At 46.8% G+C, this 18,105-nt stretch overlaps 1 protein-coding gene across 7 annotated transcripts in view; it reads left to right on the plus strand.

Annotated features, from left to right (window-relative positions):
* LOC119463808 (zonadhesin-like) overlaps positions 1-18,105 on the plus strand; it is a 219,780-nt gene that overhangs the window by 115,264 nt on the left and 86,411 nt on the right. For 2 of the 7 annotated variants that reach the window (XM_049656297.1, XM_049656295.1), the window contains exon 2: positions 16,956-17,268. The exons of the other annotated variants lie outside the window; for them this stretch is intronic. In XM_049656297.1, the coding sequence (XP_049512254.1) occupies positions 16,956-17,268 (313 nt within the window). The remainder of the gene's footprint in view (positions 1-16,955; positions 17,269-18,105) is intronic. 7 annotated transcript variants of the gene reach the window in all.

Raw genomic sequence — 18,105 nt, forward strand, 5'->3', positions numbered from 1 at the left:
CACAGTACGGGGGTAGTATCCGAAGCAGACCTCATCGACCTATCTGAAACCGAATTGCTAGAAGGATGGAAGGAGCAGAAACGTCACAAATGTGCAGCGCATTGTTATGAGGCGGGACAACAAAGACATTCCCACGAAACACCTCATACTCACCTTCGAATTGAGCACTTTACCACAAAGCATTGAAACAGGCTACACAAAAATAGCGGTAAGACCATATATACCCAATCCTAGGCGATGCTACCAATGTCAAAGATTCGGCCGTGGTTCACAGAACTGCCGTGGTCGACTCACCTGTGCTAAGTGTGGAGTACAGGTCACGCCTCAGACAACTGCGAGGCCACACCTCACTGCGTTAATTGCGATGGTGAGCATCCAGCGTACTCCCGGTCTTGTCCAAGTTGGAAAAAAGAAAAGGAAATTATAACACTGAAAGTCCGTGAAAACATATCGTTCAGGGAAGCACGCAAAAGGTGCTCACCATTCCACACGACACATCCTTCGCTGAAGTGGTGCAACAGGGGGCGGCACCACAACGGCCTCTGGCGGTAGCCCGGACCACGCCTAGCGTGCCGAGGCTAACGCCACCCGTCCCTAAGGTGGGAGCAGCCAACGCTGCCCTGCCATCTCTCAAAGTGTCCACACCAGTGGCCTCTACAAGCTCCGGCAGCAGCCAAGCCACTGCAGAGGCCACAGTGGTCCTGTCGACCTCCGGTACGGTGGGGACGAAGACTTCGTCGCTCGAGACGAAGTCTACGCGACGCACACATCGCTCTTTGGAGCGGGTGTCCAGTGCTCGCAAGAGGCTATGGACACCAGTCCAAGCCAAACGGCGCAGGTAGCGTCGAAGGAGCGGCGAGGTTCTCTTGACCGCTCCAAAAAAGACAAAACACCAATTACAGGGCCTGACAAAGGCCTCTGTAATCTAAGGCAATACTTCCTTTTTTAGTACACACAGCACCAATTTATTTCATTATGGATACACAAATCATTCAATTGAACGTCAGAGGCCTTCTTAGGAACCTCGACGATGTCCAAGAACTTCTTTACCAACACAATCCAAAAGTGCTGTGTGTACAGGAAACGCACTTAAAATCGAAACCTACAAATTTTCTCCGACAGTATGTTACGTTTCGTAAAGATCGCGATGATGCTCTCGCATCATCAGGCGGTGTTGCCATTATAATTCACAAAAGCATAGCATGTCAACATTTGCAGCTACAAACGCCCCTCGAAGCAGTGGCAGTTCGACTTGTTCTTCTGAACAAACTCATCACCATTTGCTCCCTTTACATTCCCCCACATTACCACTTACACAAACATGAATTCAGTCCCTTATAGACGAATTGCCAGAACCTTATCTTGTTCTTGGCGATTTCAATGCGCACAGCAGTCTGTGGGGATGTTCAAGAGTTGATTCCCGAGGTGCATTAATCGAAAAATTTCTATTGTCCTCCGGTTCCTGTATATTTAATAAAAAAGACCCAACATATTTTAATTTAGCACACAACTCATACACAGCAATAGACCTTGCTATTGGCTCTCCGGTGCTCTTGGCAACCACTGAGTGGGCTGTTATCGATAATCTGTACGGAAGCGACCATTTTCCTGTTTGCTTAAAACACACAGGAAACATAAATATGGTTGTAAATAATCATAGGAAATTTAAAGAACAGGCTGCTGATTGGAAGAAGTTCCGAGAACTCTCAAAACTGCCCAGTTCTCCAATCGTAGACCTAGGGATAGACGAATTACAATCCATGATCACTCTGCATATTATAGAAGCCGCACAGAAGTCAATCCCACAGACATCAAATAAGACACAAAACAAACGTAGGCCATGGTGGAATGTGGAGTGCAAGAATGCCCGTGAGAACCAAAACAAAGCATGGTCGAAATTCCGCAGGTATCCTACCGTTAACAATTTAACAGAAAGCGTGCTATAGCAAATCGGAGGGCAGGCGTATCCGACGTGCATCCAAACGGGAGAGAGCTGGCAGAAGTCATTTCTCATCAGGTATCAACTCCTACACAGATACAGGGCAGAGTCTGGAAAAAAGTGTACAACAGACTTAGAGCACTTCAAGGGCGCACTCAACCCAGTGCCTCTGGTCAGCACTGCTGGTGATACACAGTCTGGAACACCAAGCAGATGCAACTAGGTCTGGGAGCACATTTTGAATATATTTTGGCCAGCTCATCCACATTATCACAAACATTTCATGCGAGGCACAAGGCTAGCGGAATAGAAAACGGAAACCTATCCGTGAAGAAAAGGCCATCCACAGGAGGGTACAATAGCCCTTCTGCACTATGCTGAGGAATTGAAGGCGGCTCTGGGAACATAGTGGCAACTCAGCAGCAGGCCTCAGACCAGGATTAGCTTATGGCATGCTCAAGCACATACATGAACACACCCTTATAAGTAAGCATCCTCTTTCTGTTTAATAAGATATGGTCCTTTGGGCGCCTACCCAAAGCCTGGAAAGAGGCTGTTATCATACCAATCCTCAAACAAGGAAAGGAAGCCACGCTTGCAGCAAGTTACAGGCCCATTGCCTTGACTAGTTGCTTGTGCAAGGTGTTTGAAAAAATGATAAACCGCCGCCTCGTTTATTTCCTTGAATATAACAACCTTCTTGACCAACGTCAAGCTGGATTCAGCCCCGCAGGGGCGTCTGCGTAAGCAGGCGTTTGGTGTGTTGCGACACCACGGACCCGAGCACACGAGGGTTGGACCCTCCCGCGTGTAGCCGTGCGTGGCTTAGCCGTGTCCGGGGAAAAGAGGATCCTGGGGGTTGAGCCGATGCCGGGTGTTCGGACCTTTACGGCCCCCCGGCGGAAGCAACACACCTCTTCGGCCTCGGCTTCACGTAGACGGCACCCCCGGACTGACCCACCCGGGGGAAATCGGCAGTCGCCTTTTCCTGTCCTTCTCTTCAATCTTCGTCTTTCTCGTTCACCTTTAATCTTTCCTGTCGTCTTTTCTCTTCCATTTACTTCAAAAATTCCTGGTGGCGAGGGTTAACCTTGTGTGTTATAACCACCCTTGGTTATACGTATTTGGTTATAGTAGTGGCGTACAGCTGGCGTGTTGCAGGACCTGTCTTCTCCAGGTCCTGCAGCGTCCCCTCGTTGGGCTCCTTGGTGGGTGGCTGGCGTCGCTGCCGAAAAACTCCATACCTATGGCTGAAGAATTCCCCCTACTCCCTGATCGCCGTCTGAAAAGAGGGCGCACCGAAGATGTGTTCCAGTTTTTTGGACGACAAACACAGAATTTCCCCCGATTTCATGTTATTCACTCTGAAACCTCAGACAAATCGGTACGATCAATGTCACCTTTCCTTGTTTCAAAGTCTTTGACTGATATTTTTGGACCAGGCTACAAAGCATCTAGGATGGCAAGCGGGGATCTCCTCTTGGAACTCCGTGATCTCAAACAATACGAGAAACTGCCCAATCTAGTGTCATTTGGAGATGCCCAATTAACAGTAACCCCACACCGTACTATGAATACCACCCGCGGCGTTGTCTCAGATGATGACCTGTTGCAGCTGAGTGAGGCTGAACTCCTTGAGGGTTTCAGTGATCAGAATGTCATCAATGTTAAACGGATTAAAATGAGGCGAGATGGGAAGGAACTCCTGACCAAGCATCTAATACTTACTTTCAACTCAAGTGTCCTGCCCGAGTCCATCGAGGCCGGGTACATCAAGCTTCGTGTTAGGCCATATGTGCCAAATCCCCTTCGATGTTTCAAATGCCAGAGGTTCGGCCATAGTTCGCAGAACTGCCGAGGCCGCCAAACTTGTGCGAAATGCAGTGCCCACGAACACTCCTCTGAGTCTTGTGAAAGTTCTCTACATTGTGTTAACTGTGATGGGGAGCACGCCGCATACTCGCGGTCGTGCCCATCCTGGAAAAAAGAAAAGGAAATAGTGACAATTAAGGTAAAAGAAAACATAACTTTCAAAGAGGCACGAAGGCGGGTGACCTACCTGTCTAAAACCAGCTTTGCCGATGTGACGCGTCAGGGGGCAGCGTCGCAGCGGCTTCCGGCTGCTGTCCGGCCCACGCGTAGTGAGCCGGCGGTGAAGCCATCTGCCCCCTCGGCGACTGCAGCAGGCGCTGCTCCGCCACCCCAGCAGAAGGGGCCATCCACCTCCGGGCTGGTGGCCTCCAAGGTTTTGTCCCTCGAGACGAGGCCTTCATTGCGAACAAACCGCTCTCAAGAGCGGGTGTCCAGCGCTCCACAAGAGCCGATGGACACATCTTCCAGCCAGACGGCGCAGCCAGCGCCAAAGGAGCGGCGAGAATCTCTCGACCGCTCCAAAAAAGAAAAAGCCCGCATCACAGGGCCCGACAAGGGCTCTGTAAGTTAAGTTAGTGTTTTCACACGAGACACACAGCACAAACATTGTCTGCAACATGAACACACAGATACTACAGTGGAACGTCAGAGGATTACTTCGTAACCTCGACGACATCACAGAACTCATACATAAATATAATCCGAAGGTGCTGTGTGTCCAAGAAACACACCTAAAGCCTACACAGTCCAACTTTCTGAAGCAATATGCCATTTTCCGTAAAGATCGTGACAACGCTTCTGCCTCGTCCGGAGGTGTAGCCATCGTTGTAAGTAAGTCTGTTGCTTGCCAACAGTTTGCCCTACACACGCCTCTCGAGGCTGTATCTGTGCGAGCAATTTTATTCAACAAGCTTATAACCATTTGCTCCATTTACATACCACCCAACCATAACCTCAGTAAAACGGAATTTTACAGCCTCATCGACCAGCTCCCAGAGCCATACATTATCACTGGTGATTTTAATGCTCATCACACTCTTTGGGGAGACTCGCGATGCGACGCGAGAGGTCGATTCATTGAGAACTTCCTTGTTAACTCCGGTGCGTGCCTCTTCAACAAGAAGGAACCAACATATTACAATATCCACCATAGTTCTTATTCATCAATAGACCTGTCAATTGGCTCTGCCTCACTTTTCCCTGATTTAGAATGGCATGTTACTAAAAACCCATACGGAAGTGATCATTTTCCAGTAACCCTAAACTTAGTAACCGAACATGACTCCCTTCCGCATGTCCCACGCTGGAAACTAGCCTCAGCTGACTGGGAATGCTTTAGGGAATCCACGTACTTATCACGAGATTTTATAAATAATTTTAGTATAGATCACGCCGTATCATATTTTACTGCTTTTATCATTGACGCCGCTGAGAAGTTCATTCCTCAAACGAGTACTTCATTCAAAAGACGGGTCCCCTGGTGGAATGACGACTGCAGACAGGCACGAAGGCGGCAAAATAAAGCTTGGGGGAAACTACGTGAATGTCCCACGACTGAAAATCTAATCGAGTTTAAACATGTTAAATCCCAGGGAAGAAGGACGCGAAGACAGGCTAAGAGGGCAAGCTGGGAGAGGTTTCTCTCTGGTATAAACTCATACACCCAAGAGGCAAAAGTATGGCACGGGCTAAAGAGGTTAAAGGGAAAAGAAATCCATCCTTTGCCGCTAGTGAACGACGAAGCGAACAGCTTGGAAGACCAAGCTGACGCTCTTGGCGAACACTTCGAGTGCATATCTAGTTCAAATAATTATTCCGAGGTGTTCCTAAAGCACAAACAAATCGCAGAACACAAGGCTATCGATCGTAAAAGCAGACAGAACGAACCCTATAACACGCCTTTTAACATCGCCGAGTTGAGAGCCTCCTTGAATACATGTCGGAGCTCTGCACCTGGACCTGACAGGATCATGTACGATATGATTAAACACATCCACAGCGATACTCAAATAACGCTACTCGCACTCTTTAATGCTATATGGGCTGCCGGGTACCTACCTATTGCATGGAAAGAATCCCTTGTCGTCCCGATTTTGAAACAAGGTAAAGACCCCACATTAGTAACGAGTTACCGCCCAATAGCCCTCACAAGTTGTATTTGCAAACTTTTTGAAAAAATGATAAACCGTCGCCTTTTACACTTCCTTGAGTCAAACAAAATTCTTGATCCATATCAATGCGGCTTCAGAGAAGGACGGTCTACAACCGACCATCTCGTGCGCATCGAAGCAAACATTCGTGATGCCTTCATACATAAACAATATTTCTTATCCGTGTTTCTAGATATGGAAAAGGCGTATGATACAACCTGGCGTTATGGAATCTTGCGCGATCTGTCGGCAATTGGCATTCGCGGCAATATGTTAAACATTATTGAAAGCTACCTACACAACCGCACATTTCGGGTTAAAATAGGCAATGCACTGTCGCGTCCATTCGTACAGGAAACTGGTGTACCCCAGGGAGGCGTGCTCAGTTGCACGCTCTTTATCGTCAAAATGAACACGCTTCGTGCTTCGTTGCCACCAGCTATTTTTTATTCCATCTACGTGGACGATATACAAATAGGCTTCAAGTCCTGTAACCTTGCAGTGTGCGAGAGACAGGTACAGCAGGGGTTAAACAAAGTGTCTAAGTGGGCAGACGAAAACGGGTTCAAAGTAAACCCCCACAAAAGCTCTTGTGTTCTTTTCACCAGAAAGAAAGGTCTCGTTGCAGATCCCACCATCGAAATATATGGACAACAAATACCTATGAACAAAGAACACAAGTTTTTAGGCATCATACTTGACTCTAAGCTTACTTTCATCCACCACATAAAACACCTCAAGACGAAATGCCTAAAAACAATGAACTTACTGAAAATTTTATCTCACACATCCTGGGGCAGTGACAGGAAGTGTTTAATGAATCTTCACAAGAGCCTCATTAGGTCACGATTGGATTATGGTGCCGTGGTATATCACTCTGCTGCCCCGAGCGCACTAAAAATGTTAGATCCTGTCCACCATCTAGGTATCCGCCTGGCCACTGGCGCATTCAGAACGAGCCCCGTTGAAAGCTTATACGTAGAATCCAATGAGTGGTCACTCCACCTCCAGAGAACATACATCAGCTTCACCTATTTTCTCAAAGTGCACTCCAATCGAGAACATCCTTGTTCTGTAACCGTAAATGATTTGAAGTGTGCAACGCTTTTCTATAATCGACCCTCTATGAGGCGGCCTTTCTCACTGCGTGTAAGAGAACTTAGCGAGGAGTTGGATGTCCCACTTGTAGAACATCGCCTAATGCCTCCTGCTAAGCTGTCACCGCCCTGGGAGTGGCAGGTGATAGATTGCGATTTATCCTTTGTAGAGGTCACAAAGTACGCTCCTGAGCTCGAAATTGCAATGCATTTCCGCGAACTTCAATTGAAGTACTCGTGCTCGGAGTTCTACACCGACGCATCTAAGTCCCATGCTGGCGTATCTTACGCGGCTGTTGGCCCCTCTTTTTCTAAATCTGATGTATTGAACCCCCTAACAAGTATATTCACAGCAGAAGCATACGCAGTACTGTCTGCGGTGAAACATATAAAGAAATTAAAACTAGAAAAAGCAATAATATTCACAGACTCGTTAAGTCTTGTAAAAGCGCTAACCTCTTTACAAAAGCATAAAAATCCTGTTTTTATTGAGCTTTACTCACTCTTGTGTAACATTTACCAATCTCGTAGACATATAATAATATGCTGGGTGCCTGGCCATAGAGGCATCGAGGGCAATGTGCTAGCAGACCAGTTGGCCACATCAACTACGTCGCAAGCTATTAATCCTGCCGCTGCTATTTCCTCCACAGATCTGAAGCCTTTTTTGCGAAGGAAACTGCGAGGCCACTGGCAGCGTCTGTGGGACGCTGAAACAACTAATAAGCTCCACTTGATTAAGCCACAGTTAGGTTTCTGGCCCTGTACAACTAAAACACGACGAACTGATGTCCTATTCTGTCGTCTAAGAATAGGACACACGTACGGCACCCACAATTTTCTATTGAGTGGTAATGACCCTCCAACCTGTGGTAGATGTGGCGAGAGGCTCACCGTCCTCCACGTCCTCCTGGAGTGTCGGGAAGCCGAAAGAGAAAGAAAGAAACACTTTCCTCTAGCATATCGCTATTATGTCCCTCTACATCCCGCTATGTTTCTCGGTAAAGAACCGCTCTTTAACACCAAAGCAGTCCTCGCATTCCTGAATGATGTTGTGCTACATGTTATTAGCCCAACAAGTTCGTAGCGCATCCTCTCTCCAGAGGATGTTGCTGTGATTGTTTTTTATAGCACATGCCTCCAGGCCCTTGTGTCTCAAGGGCTCTGTTTAGGCACTTGTGCTTCTGGCTTATTCTTGCATCTGCAATATTTTGGAAGTCATATCATTCTTTCGCAATGCATTGTTCATGTCTATAGTACACATCATTAGTCATTGCCATAATCTTATTACGTATAGATTTTACGCACTTTACAGCGACTGCTTTTAGGCCCCTTTACAGCCATGCCACATCTAACCTTCATATAATTGACTATTCATATACCACTAACAAGCCATTACCATCGTCCTGGCGCTCTTTGGCCACACCTGGCCCTTGCGCCAATAAACAACAATAATCATCATCATCATCAAGCTGGATTCAGGCCTGGTCGGTCGACAACTGACCAGCTTGTAGCATTTGAATCTTATGTCAGGGATGCCTTTATCCACAAACAACATTGTCTTTCTGTATTCTTTGACTTGGAAAAAGCTTATGACACGACCTGGCGTTATGGCATTCTCCGTGATCTGCATTCTCTTGGAGTCTCGGGAAACATGCTCAATACTATAGAAAGCTACCTCTCCGAACGCACCTTCGTGGTTCGTCTTGGAAATGCTCTATCGAAGCGGTTCATACAGGAGAATGGCGTTCCCCAAGGTGGCGTTCTCAGCTGCACGCTTTTCATAGTTAAAATGAACTCTCTAAGAAGTGTGTTGCCCAAAACTATCTCTTACTCTGTTTACATTGACGATGTCCAGATCAGTTTCAAATCCTGCAACTTGGCCATCTGTGAACGGCAAATTCAGTTGGGGGTAAATAAACTCTCAAGCTGGGCAGACGAAAATGGGTTTAAATTCAACTGTGGCAAAACCGTCTGTTTACCTTTTTCTCAGCAGCGTGGCATTAGGCCAGACCCCAACATCACACTGAACGGGCAGACCATAGCCGTTAAACAAGATCACAAATTCCTAGGCGTTGTGGTAGATAAAAAGCTCACCTTTGTTCCACATATCAAGCAGTTGCGATTGAAATGCTTGAAAGCATTGAACTTACTAAAGATCCTTTCCCATCAGTCATGGGGTACAGACCGTGACTGTCTGCTGAACCTTCTGAATAGCGTTGTCCTATCACGTATTGACTATGGCTCGGTAGTGTACGAATCAGCATCAAAGTCTGCGCTAAAGATGCTTGACCCCGTGTACCACCTTGGGCTCCGTCTGGCCACTGGTGCTTTCAGAACTAGCCCAATAGCCAGCCTGTATGTTGAGGCGAACAGATGGTCACTAGAACGACGAAGGCAGTACACAAGCATAGTGTATGCCACTAAGGTGCTCTCTCATGCAGAGCATCCATCTGGTGAACTCTTGCAGGACACAAGCAACACCCAGTTGTTCTTGAGACGACCATCAGCAACGCCACCATATCCCGTTAGAGTCGCGTCACACATTGAAAGCCTGCAGATACCGGCCTCCAACCTCCAGGTGGTGTCCCACAAAGACGCCATTGCGCCCTGGGAAATACACGCCGTTCACTGTGATATGTCATTTCTTGAGGTGGGCAAACATGGGAATCCGCTCGCAATAAATCAGCACTTTATGTACTTGCAGGCAAAATACAGGTGTGCAGAGTATTACACTGACGCCTCTAAGTCTTCAGCTGTCGCATGTGCCGCACATGGCCCACAATTCTCCGAATCGAAAACAATGAACGAACATACAAGCATATTTACTGCAGAATGCTGTGGCATCCTCCTAGCCGTAAAGCACATCCTACAGAATAAACAACCAGCCTCCATCATATATACAGACTCCCTCAGTGCAGTGACTGCGTTGTCATCCGGTAAAAAGCATAAAAATCCAATAACTAATTTCCTTCTAAACTGTCTCATGTCGGCTCACAAATCTAAACTTAAAATCACACTGTGCTGGGTACCGGGGCACTGCAACATAGCTGGAAATGAGGTAGCTGACAGACTTGTGCAGTCAGCTGCTCTCCGTAATTCTATTGACATAGATAATATACCCTACGAGGACCTCAGGCCACAGATTAGAAACAGAATCCGTAGGCAATGGCAAGAAGAATGGGATGAAGCAACTGAAAACAAACTGCACACAATAAAGCCATTAATAGGAAGATATGCTACCGAGAAACGCGACAGACATAAAGAGGTTGCACTATGCAGGCTTAGAATAGGACACACACATGCAACACATTCACATCTGCTAAACAGTTCTCCAGCACCGCACTGTCCAAAATGTGGTGATCGACTGTCCGTCATCCATGTTCTAATCATGTGCAAGAGGCTAGAACCAGATAGGAGACATCAGTTCCCAGAACTGTACAGAAACCAAATACCTCCGCACCCGTCCTTCTTTCTCGGCGACTACCAAATGTTTTCATTAAAAAGAGTTTTTAAGTTTTTAGCGAGTGTAGGCTTCCTACGTGCGATCTCATATTTCCATTGAACTCAGCATTGTCTCATTCCTGAGGAAATGGCTGAGATTTTTTATCTCACATGTCAGGCGCTCCGCACTCCTTGCCCTGACAAGGACTGTTGCTGAGGCTGCCTGACCTTGTGAATGTCATGCGCTTTGCCCATAATCATCAAATGTAATCATTACTCAATTATTTTAGGCCCTATACACCACTGTTTTTTATCCTTATCTTTTACTGCTTACTAACCTGAGTCGACCATCAACCTTGTGTTTGGCGCTCTTTGGCCTCAGTTGCCCTTGCGCCATAAAAATCTACCACTAACTAACTAACTTCTATGATTATGAGGATACCACTTTGATTTATACTTTAAAAATGACGCAGACGATAGCAGCGTGCAATAATAAAAACCTGAAAATAAGCACACAATATGTATGCACAACATGACCAATGTGCATGTATCCCCGCAGGGGCGTCTGCGCAAGCAGGCGTTTGGTGAGTTGCACCACCACGGACCCGAGCACATGAGGGTTGGACCCTCCCGCGTGTAGCCGTGCGTGGCTTAGCCGTGTCCGGGGAAAAGAGGATCCTGGGGGTTGAGCCGATGCCGGGTGTTCGGACCTTTACGGCCCCCCGGCGGAAGCAACACACCTCTTCGGCCTCGGCTTCACGTAGACGGCACCCCCGGACTGACCCACCCGGGGGAAATCGGCAGTCGCCTTTTCCTGTCCTTCTCTTCAATCTTCGTGTTTCTCGTTCACCTTTAATCTTTCCTGTCGTCTTTTCTCTTCCATTTACTTCAAAAATTCCTGGTGGCGAGGGTTAACCTTGTGTGTTATAACCACCCTTGGTTATACGTATTTGGTTATAGTAGTGGCGTACAGCTGGCGTGTTGCAGGACCTGTCTTCTCCAGGTCCTGCAGCGTCCCCTCGTTGGGCTCCTTGGTGGGTGGCTGGCGTCGCTGCCGAAAAACTCCATACCTATGGCTGAAGAATTCCCCCTACTCCCTGATCGCCGTCTGAAAAGAGGGCGCACCGAAGATGTGTTCCAGTTTTTTGGACGCCAAACACAGAATTTCCCCCGATTTCATGTAATCCACTCTGAAAAGTCAGACACATCAGTACGTACCATTTCACCTTTCCTTGTCTCAAAGTCTTTGACTGATATTTTTGGAACAGGCTACAAAGCATCCAGGATGGCAAGCGGGGATCTCCTCTTGGAACTCCGTGATATCAAACAATACGAGAAACTGCCCAATCTAGTGTCATTTGGAGATGCCCAATTAACAGTAACCCCACACCGTACTATGAATACCACCCGTGGCGTTGTCTCAGATGATGACCTGTTGCAGCTGAGTGAGGCTGAACTCCTTGAGGGTTTCAGTGATCAGAATGTCATCAATGTTAAACGGATTAAAATGAGGCGAGATGGCAAAGAACTCCTGACCAAACACCTAATACTTACTTTCAACTCAAGTGTCCTGCCCGAGTCCATCGAGGCCGGGTACATCAAGCTTCGTGTTAGGCCATACGTGCCAAATCCTCTTCGATGTTTCAAATGCCAGCGGTTCGGCCATAGTTCCCAGAACTGCCGAGGCCGCCAAACTTGTGCGAAATGCAGTGGTCATGAACACTCCTCTGAGTCTTGTGAAAGTTCTCTACATTGTGTTAACTGTGATGGGGAGCACGCCGCATACTCGCGGTCGTGCCCCTCCTGGAAAAAAGAAAAAGAAATAGTGACAATTAAGGTAAAGGAAAACATAACTTTCAAGGAGGCACGCAGGCGGGTATCGTACCTGCCGAAAACCAGCTTTGCCGAAGTGGCGCGTCAGGGGGCAGCGCCACAACGGCCCCCGGCGGCTGTCTGGCACACGCGTAGTGAGCCGGCGGTGACGCCATCCGCCCCCTCGGCGGCTGCAGCTAGCGCTGCTCCGCCATCTCAGAACAAGGGGCCATCGACCTCCGGGCTGGTGGCCTCCAAGGTCTCGTCCCTCGAGACGAGGCCTTCACCGCGAACAAACCGTTCTCAAGAGCGGGTGTCCAGCGCTCCGCAAGAGCCGATGGACACATCTTCCAGCCAGACGGTGCAGCCAGCGCCAAAGGAGCGGCGAGAATCCCTCGACCGCTCCAAAAAAGAAAAAGCCCGCATCACAGGGCCCGACAAGGGCTCTGTAAGTTAAGTTAGTGTTTTCACACGAGACACACAGCACAAACATTGTCTGCAACATGAACACACAGATACTACAGTGGAACGTCAGAGGATTACTTCGTAACCTCGACGACATCACAGAACTCATACATAAATTTAATCCGAAGGTGCTGTGTGTCCAAGAAACACACTTAAAGCCTAACCAGTCCAACTTCTGAAGCAATGTGCCATTTTTCGTAAAGATCGTGACAACGCTTCTGCCTCGTCCGGAGGTGTAGCCATAGTTGTAAATAAGTCTATTGCCTGCCAACAGTTTGCCCTACACACGCCTCTCGAGGCTGTATCCGTGCGAGCAATTTTATTCAACAAGCTTATAACCATTTGCTCCATTTACATACCACCCACCCATCACCTGAGTAAAACGGAATTTTACAGCCTCATCGACCAGCTCCCAGAACCATACATTATCACTGGTGATTTTAATGCTCATCATACTCTTTGGGGAGACTCGCGATGCGACGCGAGAGGTCGGCTCATCGAAAACTTCCTTGTTAACTCCGGTGCGTGCCTGTTCAATAAGAAGGAACCAACATATTACAATATCCATCATAGTTCATATTCATCAATAGACCTGTCAATTGGCTCTGCCTCACTTTTCCCTGATTTAGATTGGCATGTAATTAAAAACCCATTCGGAAGTGATCATTTCCCAGTAACCCTAAACTTAGTAACCGAACATGACTCTCTTCCCCATGTCCCTCGCTGGAAACTGGCCTCAGCTGACTGGGAATGCTTTAGGGAATCCACGTACTTATCACGAGATTTTATAAATAATTTTACTATAGATCATGCCGTATCATATTTTACTGCTTTTATCATTGACGCCGCTGAGAAGTTCATTCCTCAAACAAGTGGCACTTCATTCAAAAGACGGGTCCCCTGGTGGAATAACGATTGTAGACAGGCACGAAGGAAACAAAATAAAGCTTGGGGCAAACTACGTGAATGTCCTACGGCTGAAAACCTAACAGAATTTAAACATGTTAAGTCCCAGGGAAGAAGGACGCGAAGACAGGCTAAGAGGGCAAGTTGGGAGAGGTTTCTCTCAGGTATCAATTCGTATACTCAAGAGGCAAAAGTATGGGACAGGCTAATGAGGCTAAAGGGAAAAGAAATCCATCCGTTGCCGCTAGTGAACGACGAAGCGAACAGCTTGGAAGGCCAAGCTGACGCTCTTGGCGAACACTTCGAGCGCGTGTCCAGTTCGAATAATTATTCCTGACGCATTCCTTAAGCACAAACAAATCGCAGAACGCAAGGCTATTGACCGTAAATGCAGACAGAATGAACCCTATAACATGCCATTTAACATCGCCGAATTGAGTGCCTCCTTGACTGCCTGTCGGAGCTCTGCACCTGGACCCGACAGGATCATGTACGACATGATTAAACACATTCACAGTGATACTCAAATAACGCTACTCGCACTTTTCAATGCTATATGGGCTGCTGGATACCTACCTACTGCATGGAAAGAATCCCTTGTCGTTCCAATTTTAAAACAAGGTAAAGACCCCACATTAGTAACAAGTTACCGCCCAATAGCCCTCACAAGTTGTATCTGCAAACTCTTTGAAAAAATGATAAACCGTCGCCTTTTACACTTCCTTGAGTCAAACAAAATTCTTGATCCATATCAGTGCGGCTTCAGAGAAGGACGGTCTACAACCGACCATCTCGTGCGCATCGAAGCAAACATTCGTGATGCTTTCATACATAAACAATACTTCTTATCCGTGTTCCTCGATATGGAAAAGGCGTACGATACGACCTGGCGTTACGGAATCCTACGCGATCTGTCGGCAGTGGGCATCCGCGGTAATATGTTAACCATTATTGAAAGCTACCTACACAACCGCACATTCCGGGTTAAAATAGGTAATGCACTGTCGCGTCCCATTTATACAGGAAACAGGTGTACCCCAGGGAGGCGTGCTCAGCTGCACACTGTTTATCGTGAAGATGAACACACTTCGTGCCTCATTACCACCGGCTATTTTTTATTCTGTCTACGTGGACGATATACAAATGGGCTTCAAGTCCTGTAACCTGACCGTGTGCGAGAGACAGGTACAGCAGGGGTTGAACAAAGTGTCTAAGTGGGCAGACGAAAACGGTTTCAAAGTTAACCCCCACAAAAGTTCCTGTGTTCTTTTCACAAGAAAGAGAGGCCTGATTCCAGATCCTTGTGTAGGACTGTGTGGACAGCAAATACCTGTGAACAAAGACCACAAGTTTTTAGGCATTATACTTGACTCTAAGCTAACTTTCATCCCATACATCAAATATCTCAAAGCAAAATGCCTAAAAACAATGAACCTAATGAAGATTATATCTCACACAACATGGGGCAGCGACAGGAAGTGTCTATTGAACCTTTATAAGAGTCTGATTCGTTCACGACTAGATTATGGGGCTGTAGTATATCACTCTGCCGCCCCAAGCGCACTAAAGATGCTAGATCCCGTTCACCATCTAGGTATCCGACTGGCCACAGGCGCTTTCAGAACAAGCCCTATTGAAAGCTTATATGTAGAATCGAATGAATGGTCACTCCATCTGCAGAGATCATACACCAGTTTCACATATTTCCTCAAAGTACACTCTAATCATGAACATCCGTGTTCTAAGACCGTTAACGATTTGACGTGTACTACACTTTTTCATAATCGACCCTCTGTGAGACGGCCTTTTTCACTGCGTGTGAGGGAGCTTAGCGTTGAAATGGATGTCCCACTCCTCGAACATCGCATAATGCCTCCAGCTAAACTGCCACCTCCTTGGGAGTGGCAGGTGATAGAATGCGATATATCTTTTGTAAAAGTTACAAAGTACGCAGCAGACCTCGAAATTGGAATGCATTTCCGTGAACTCCAATCTAAGTATTCGTGTGCTGAATTCTACACTGACGCATCAAAGTCGCACGCTGGCGTATCTTACGCGGCAATTGGTCCCTCTTTCTCTGAATCGGACGTATTGAACCCTTATACAAGCATCTTTACTGCAGAAGCCTATGCGGTGCTGTCTGCGGTTAAACACATTAAGAAGTTAAAACCACAGAATGCAATAATATTTACGGACTCCTTAAGTGTCGTAAAGGCACTAATGTCTATAAGAATACACAAAAATCCTGTTTTTATTGAGCTTTACACATACCTGTGCAATATTTATTCATCTGGTAGACATGTGACAATATGCTGGGTTCCTGGCCATAGAGGCATTGAGGGTAATGAACTGGCAGACAAAGTGGCCACATCAATTACATCTCAAGCAATTAATCTTACCGCTGCTATTCCTGCCATAGACCTCAAGCCTTTTTTGCGAGCGAAACTGCGAAACCACTGGCAACGCTTGTGGGACGCCGCAACAAATAATAAGCTCCACTTGATTAAACCACAGCTAGGCTTCTGGCCCTGTACAACAAAAACACGACGAACTGATGTCCTATTCTGTCGTCTCAGAATAGGACACACATATGGTACTCACAATTTTCTGTTGACTGGTAACGAGCCTCCAACCTGTGGTCGATGTGGTGAGAGGCTGAGCGTCCTCCATGTCCTCCTGGAGTGTCGGGAAGCCGAAACAGAGAGAAGGAAACATTTTCCTCTTGCATACAGCTATTGTGTCCCGCTCCATCCGTCCATGTTTCTTGGTAAAGAACCACTTTTTACAACCAAAGCAGTCCTCGCATTCTTGAACGATGTTATCCTACATGTCATAAGCCCAATAAATTCGTAGCGCATCCTCTCGCCAGAGGATGCCGCTGTGACAGTAGTTCAGTATAGCACCTGCCTCCAGGCCCTTGTGGTTCAAGGGCTCTGTTTAGGCAGTAGTGCTTTTGCCAATTACAAAATGTGAAATAACTTGAATATCTTCACTCTTTTTTCAATGCATTCTTCATTTTCATAGTAAACGTCATTGATCATTGTCATAACCTTATTACATGTAGATTTTACGCTCTTTACAGCGACTATTTTTAGGCCCCTTTACAGCCATGCTTCATCTAACGTTTTATCCACGCCTGATAATTCACTATTCATGTACCACTGACACGCCATTATCATCGCCTTGGCGCTCTTTGGCCACATCTGGCCCTTGCGCCAATAAACCCTACTAATCATCATCATCATCAAATATGTCATGGATTCTCTGCAGTTGAGCCTGGGCGATGCGGCTGCCTGGAAGTGCCAGTGAATGGTGCTCCAAGACGAGATAACTTCTGCAGATCTAAGTGGACGCCGCCCTCAGAACTCAACAAAATTCGCCACTGTGTATGCAGGCCAGGTTTTGTTCGGAACTCCTGGGGCGACTGCATCACTAAGCAGGAGTGCAAGAGCTGTAAATGCTTCTGGGACCGAGACTTCAATGTGTGCGCTCGCGCGTGCCCCTTGATTTGCAACGAGCCAATACGGTCAACATGTCCCCAGCATTGTGTCTTCGGATGCGACTGCCCTCCTGGATACGTACGGTGAGTCGATGTAGCTCTATGTGCATTGGTTGTTACTTGCAGCACCTTCACCTGGTACCTTAAGTCATACACAAGCTATGATATCAGCTTCAGGTCATGCACATGTGGCCCCACAAAACTGAATACATGAAACCTTGAACCCCTTACACTGATATGCACAGGAGTGGCTTTTTGCTAAGTATTCCTGAATCATGGCAACACATAGATTGGCAACGCGGAAAAATGTGGAGCATAACTTGGGGGAAAATGGCAATGTATCTCAGACCTTGTGCACACGCAGTATTTAGTGAATTATATCATGTGCAGTTGACAAGATTCCAAGAGCGGTGTTCTCTGACGTCCCCTGCGCTCGTGGTGTCGTGTGTGTTTTCTTTCTTGTGTCTTCGTTTTTTTGCGCAGTTTATAACCGTCTAAAAGCTAAATTCTGCACCAGTTAGCATCTTATTTAAATGCAGTACGTTGGTAAATTATTACATTTCAATTCATATAACAAATGATACGCCTTCTTGAACGACGCGAATCGTGTCTCAGTGATACCACGGTGTCTCGTAAACTATTTATCCACATTGGCTTCCGAGAATTCATAGCAGCTAGGCGCTTTCTATCAAAAAACTGTCAGGGTGAAATCATTACTGAAAAAGATGCTAAGAGGCAGTGCTTGGACATCATAACCCGAAATTTTCTCAACCTTTGTATTTGGCTTAGCATGCAGACTAAAAAAACTGAAAAGTTTTAAGTATCTGATAGTAGCTGCTAGCGATGCTTTTCAATGACTTGTTAACGATCAAACAACCCAGATAATAAATATGTTCTGCTTGAGCCCGAAACCAAGCCCTA

This window comes from Dermacentor silvarum, chromosome 9, assembly GCF_013339745.2.
Source record: "Dermacentor silvarum isolate Dsil-2018 chromosome 9, BIME_Dsil_1.4, whole genome shotgun sequence".
In the NCBI taxonomy this organism is placed as follows: Eukaryota; Metazoa; Arthropoda; class Arachnida; order Ixodida; family Ixodidae; genus Dermacentor; species Dermacentor silvarum.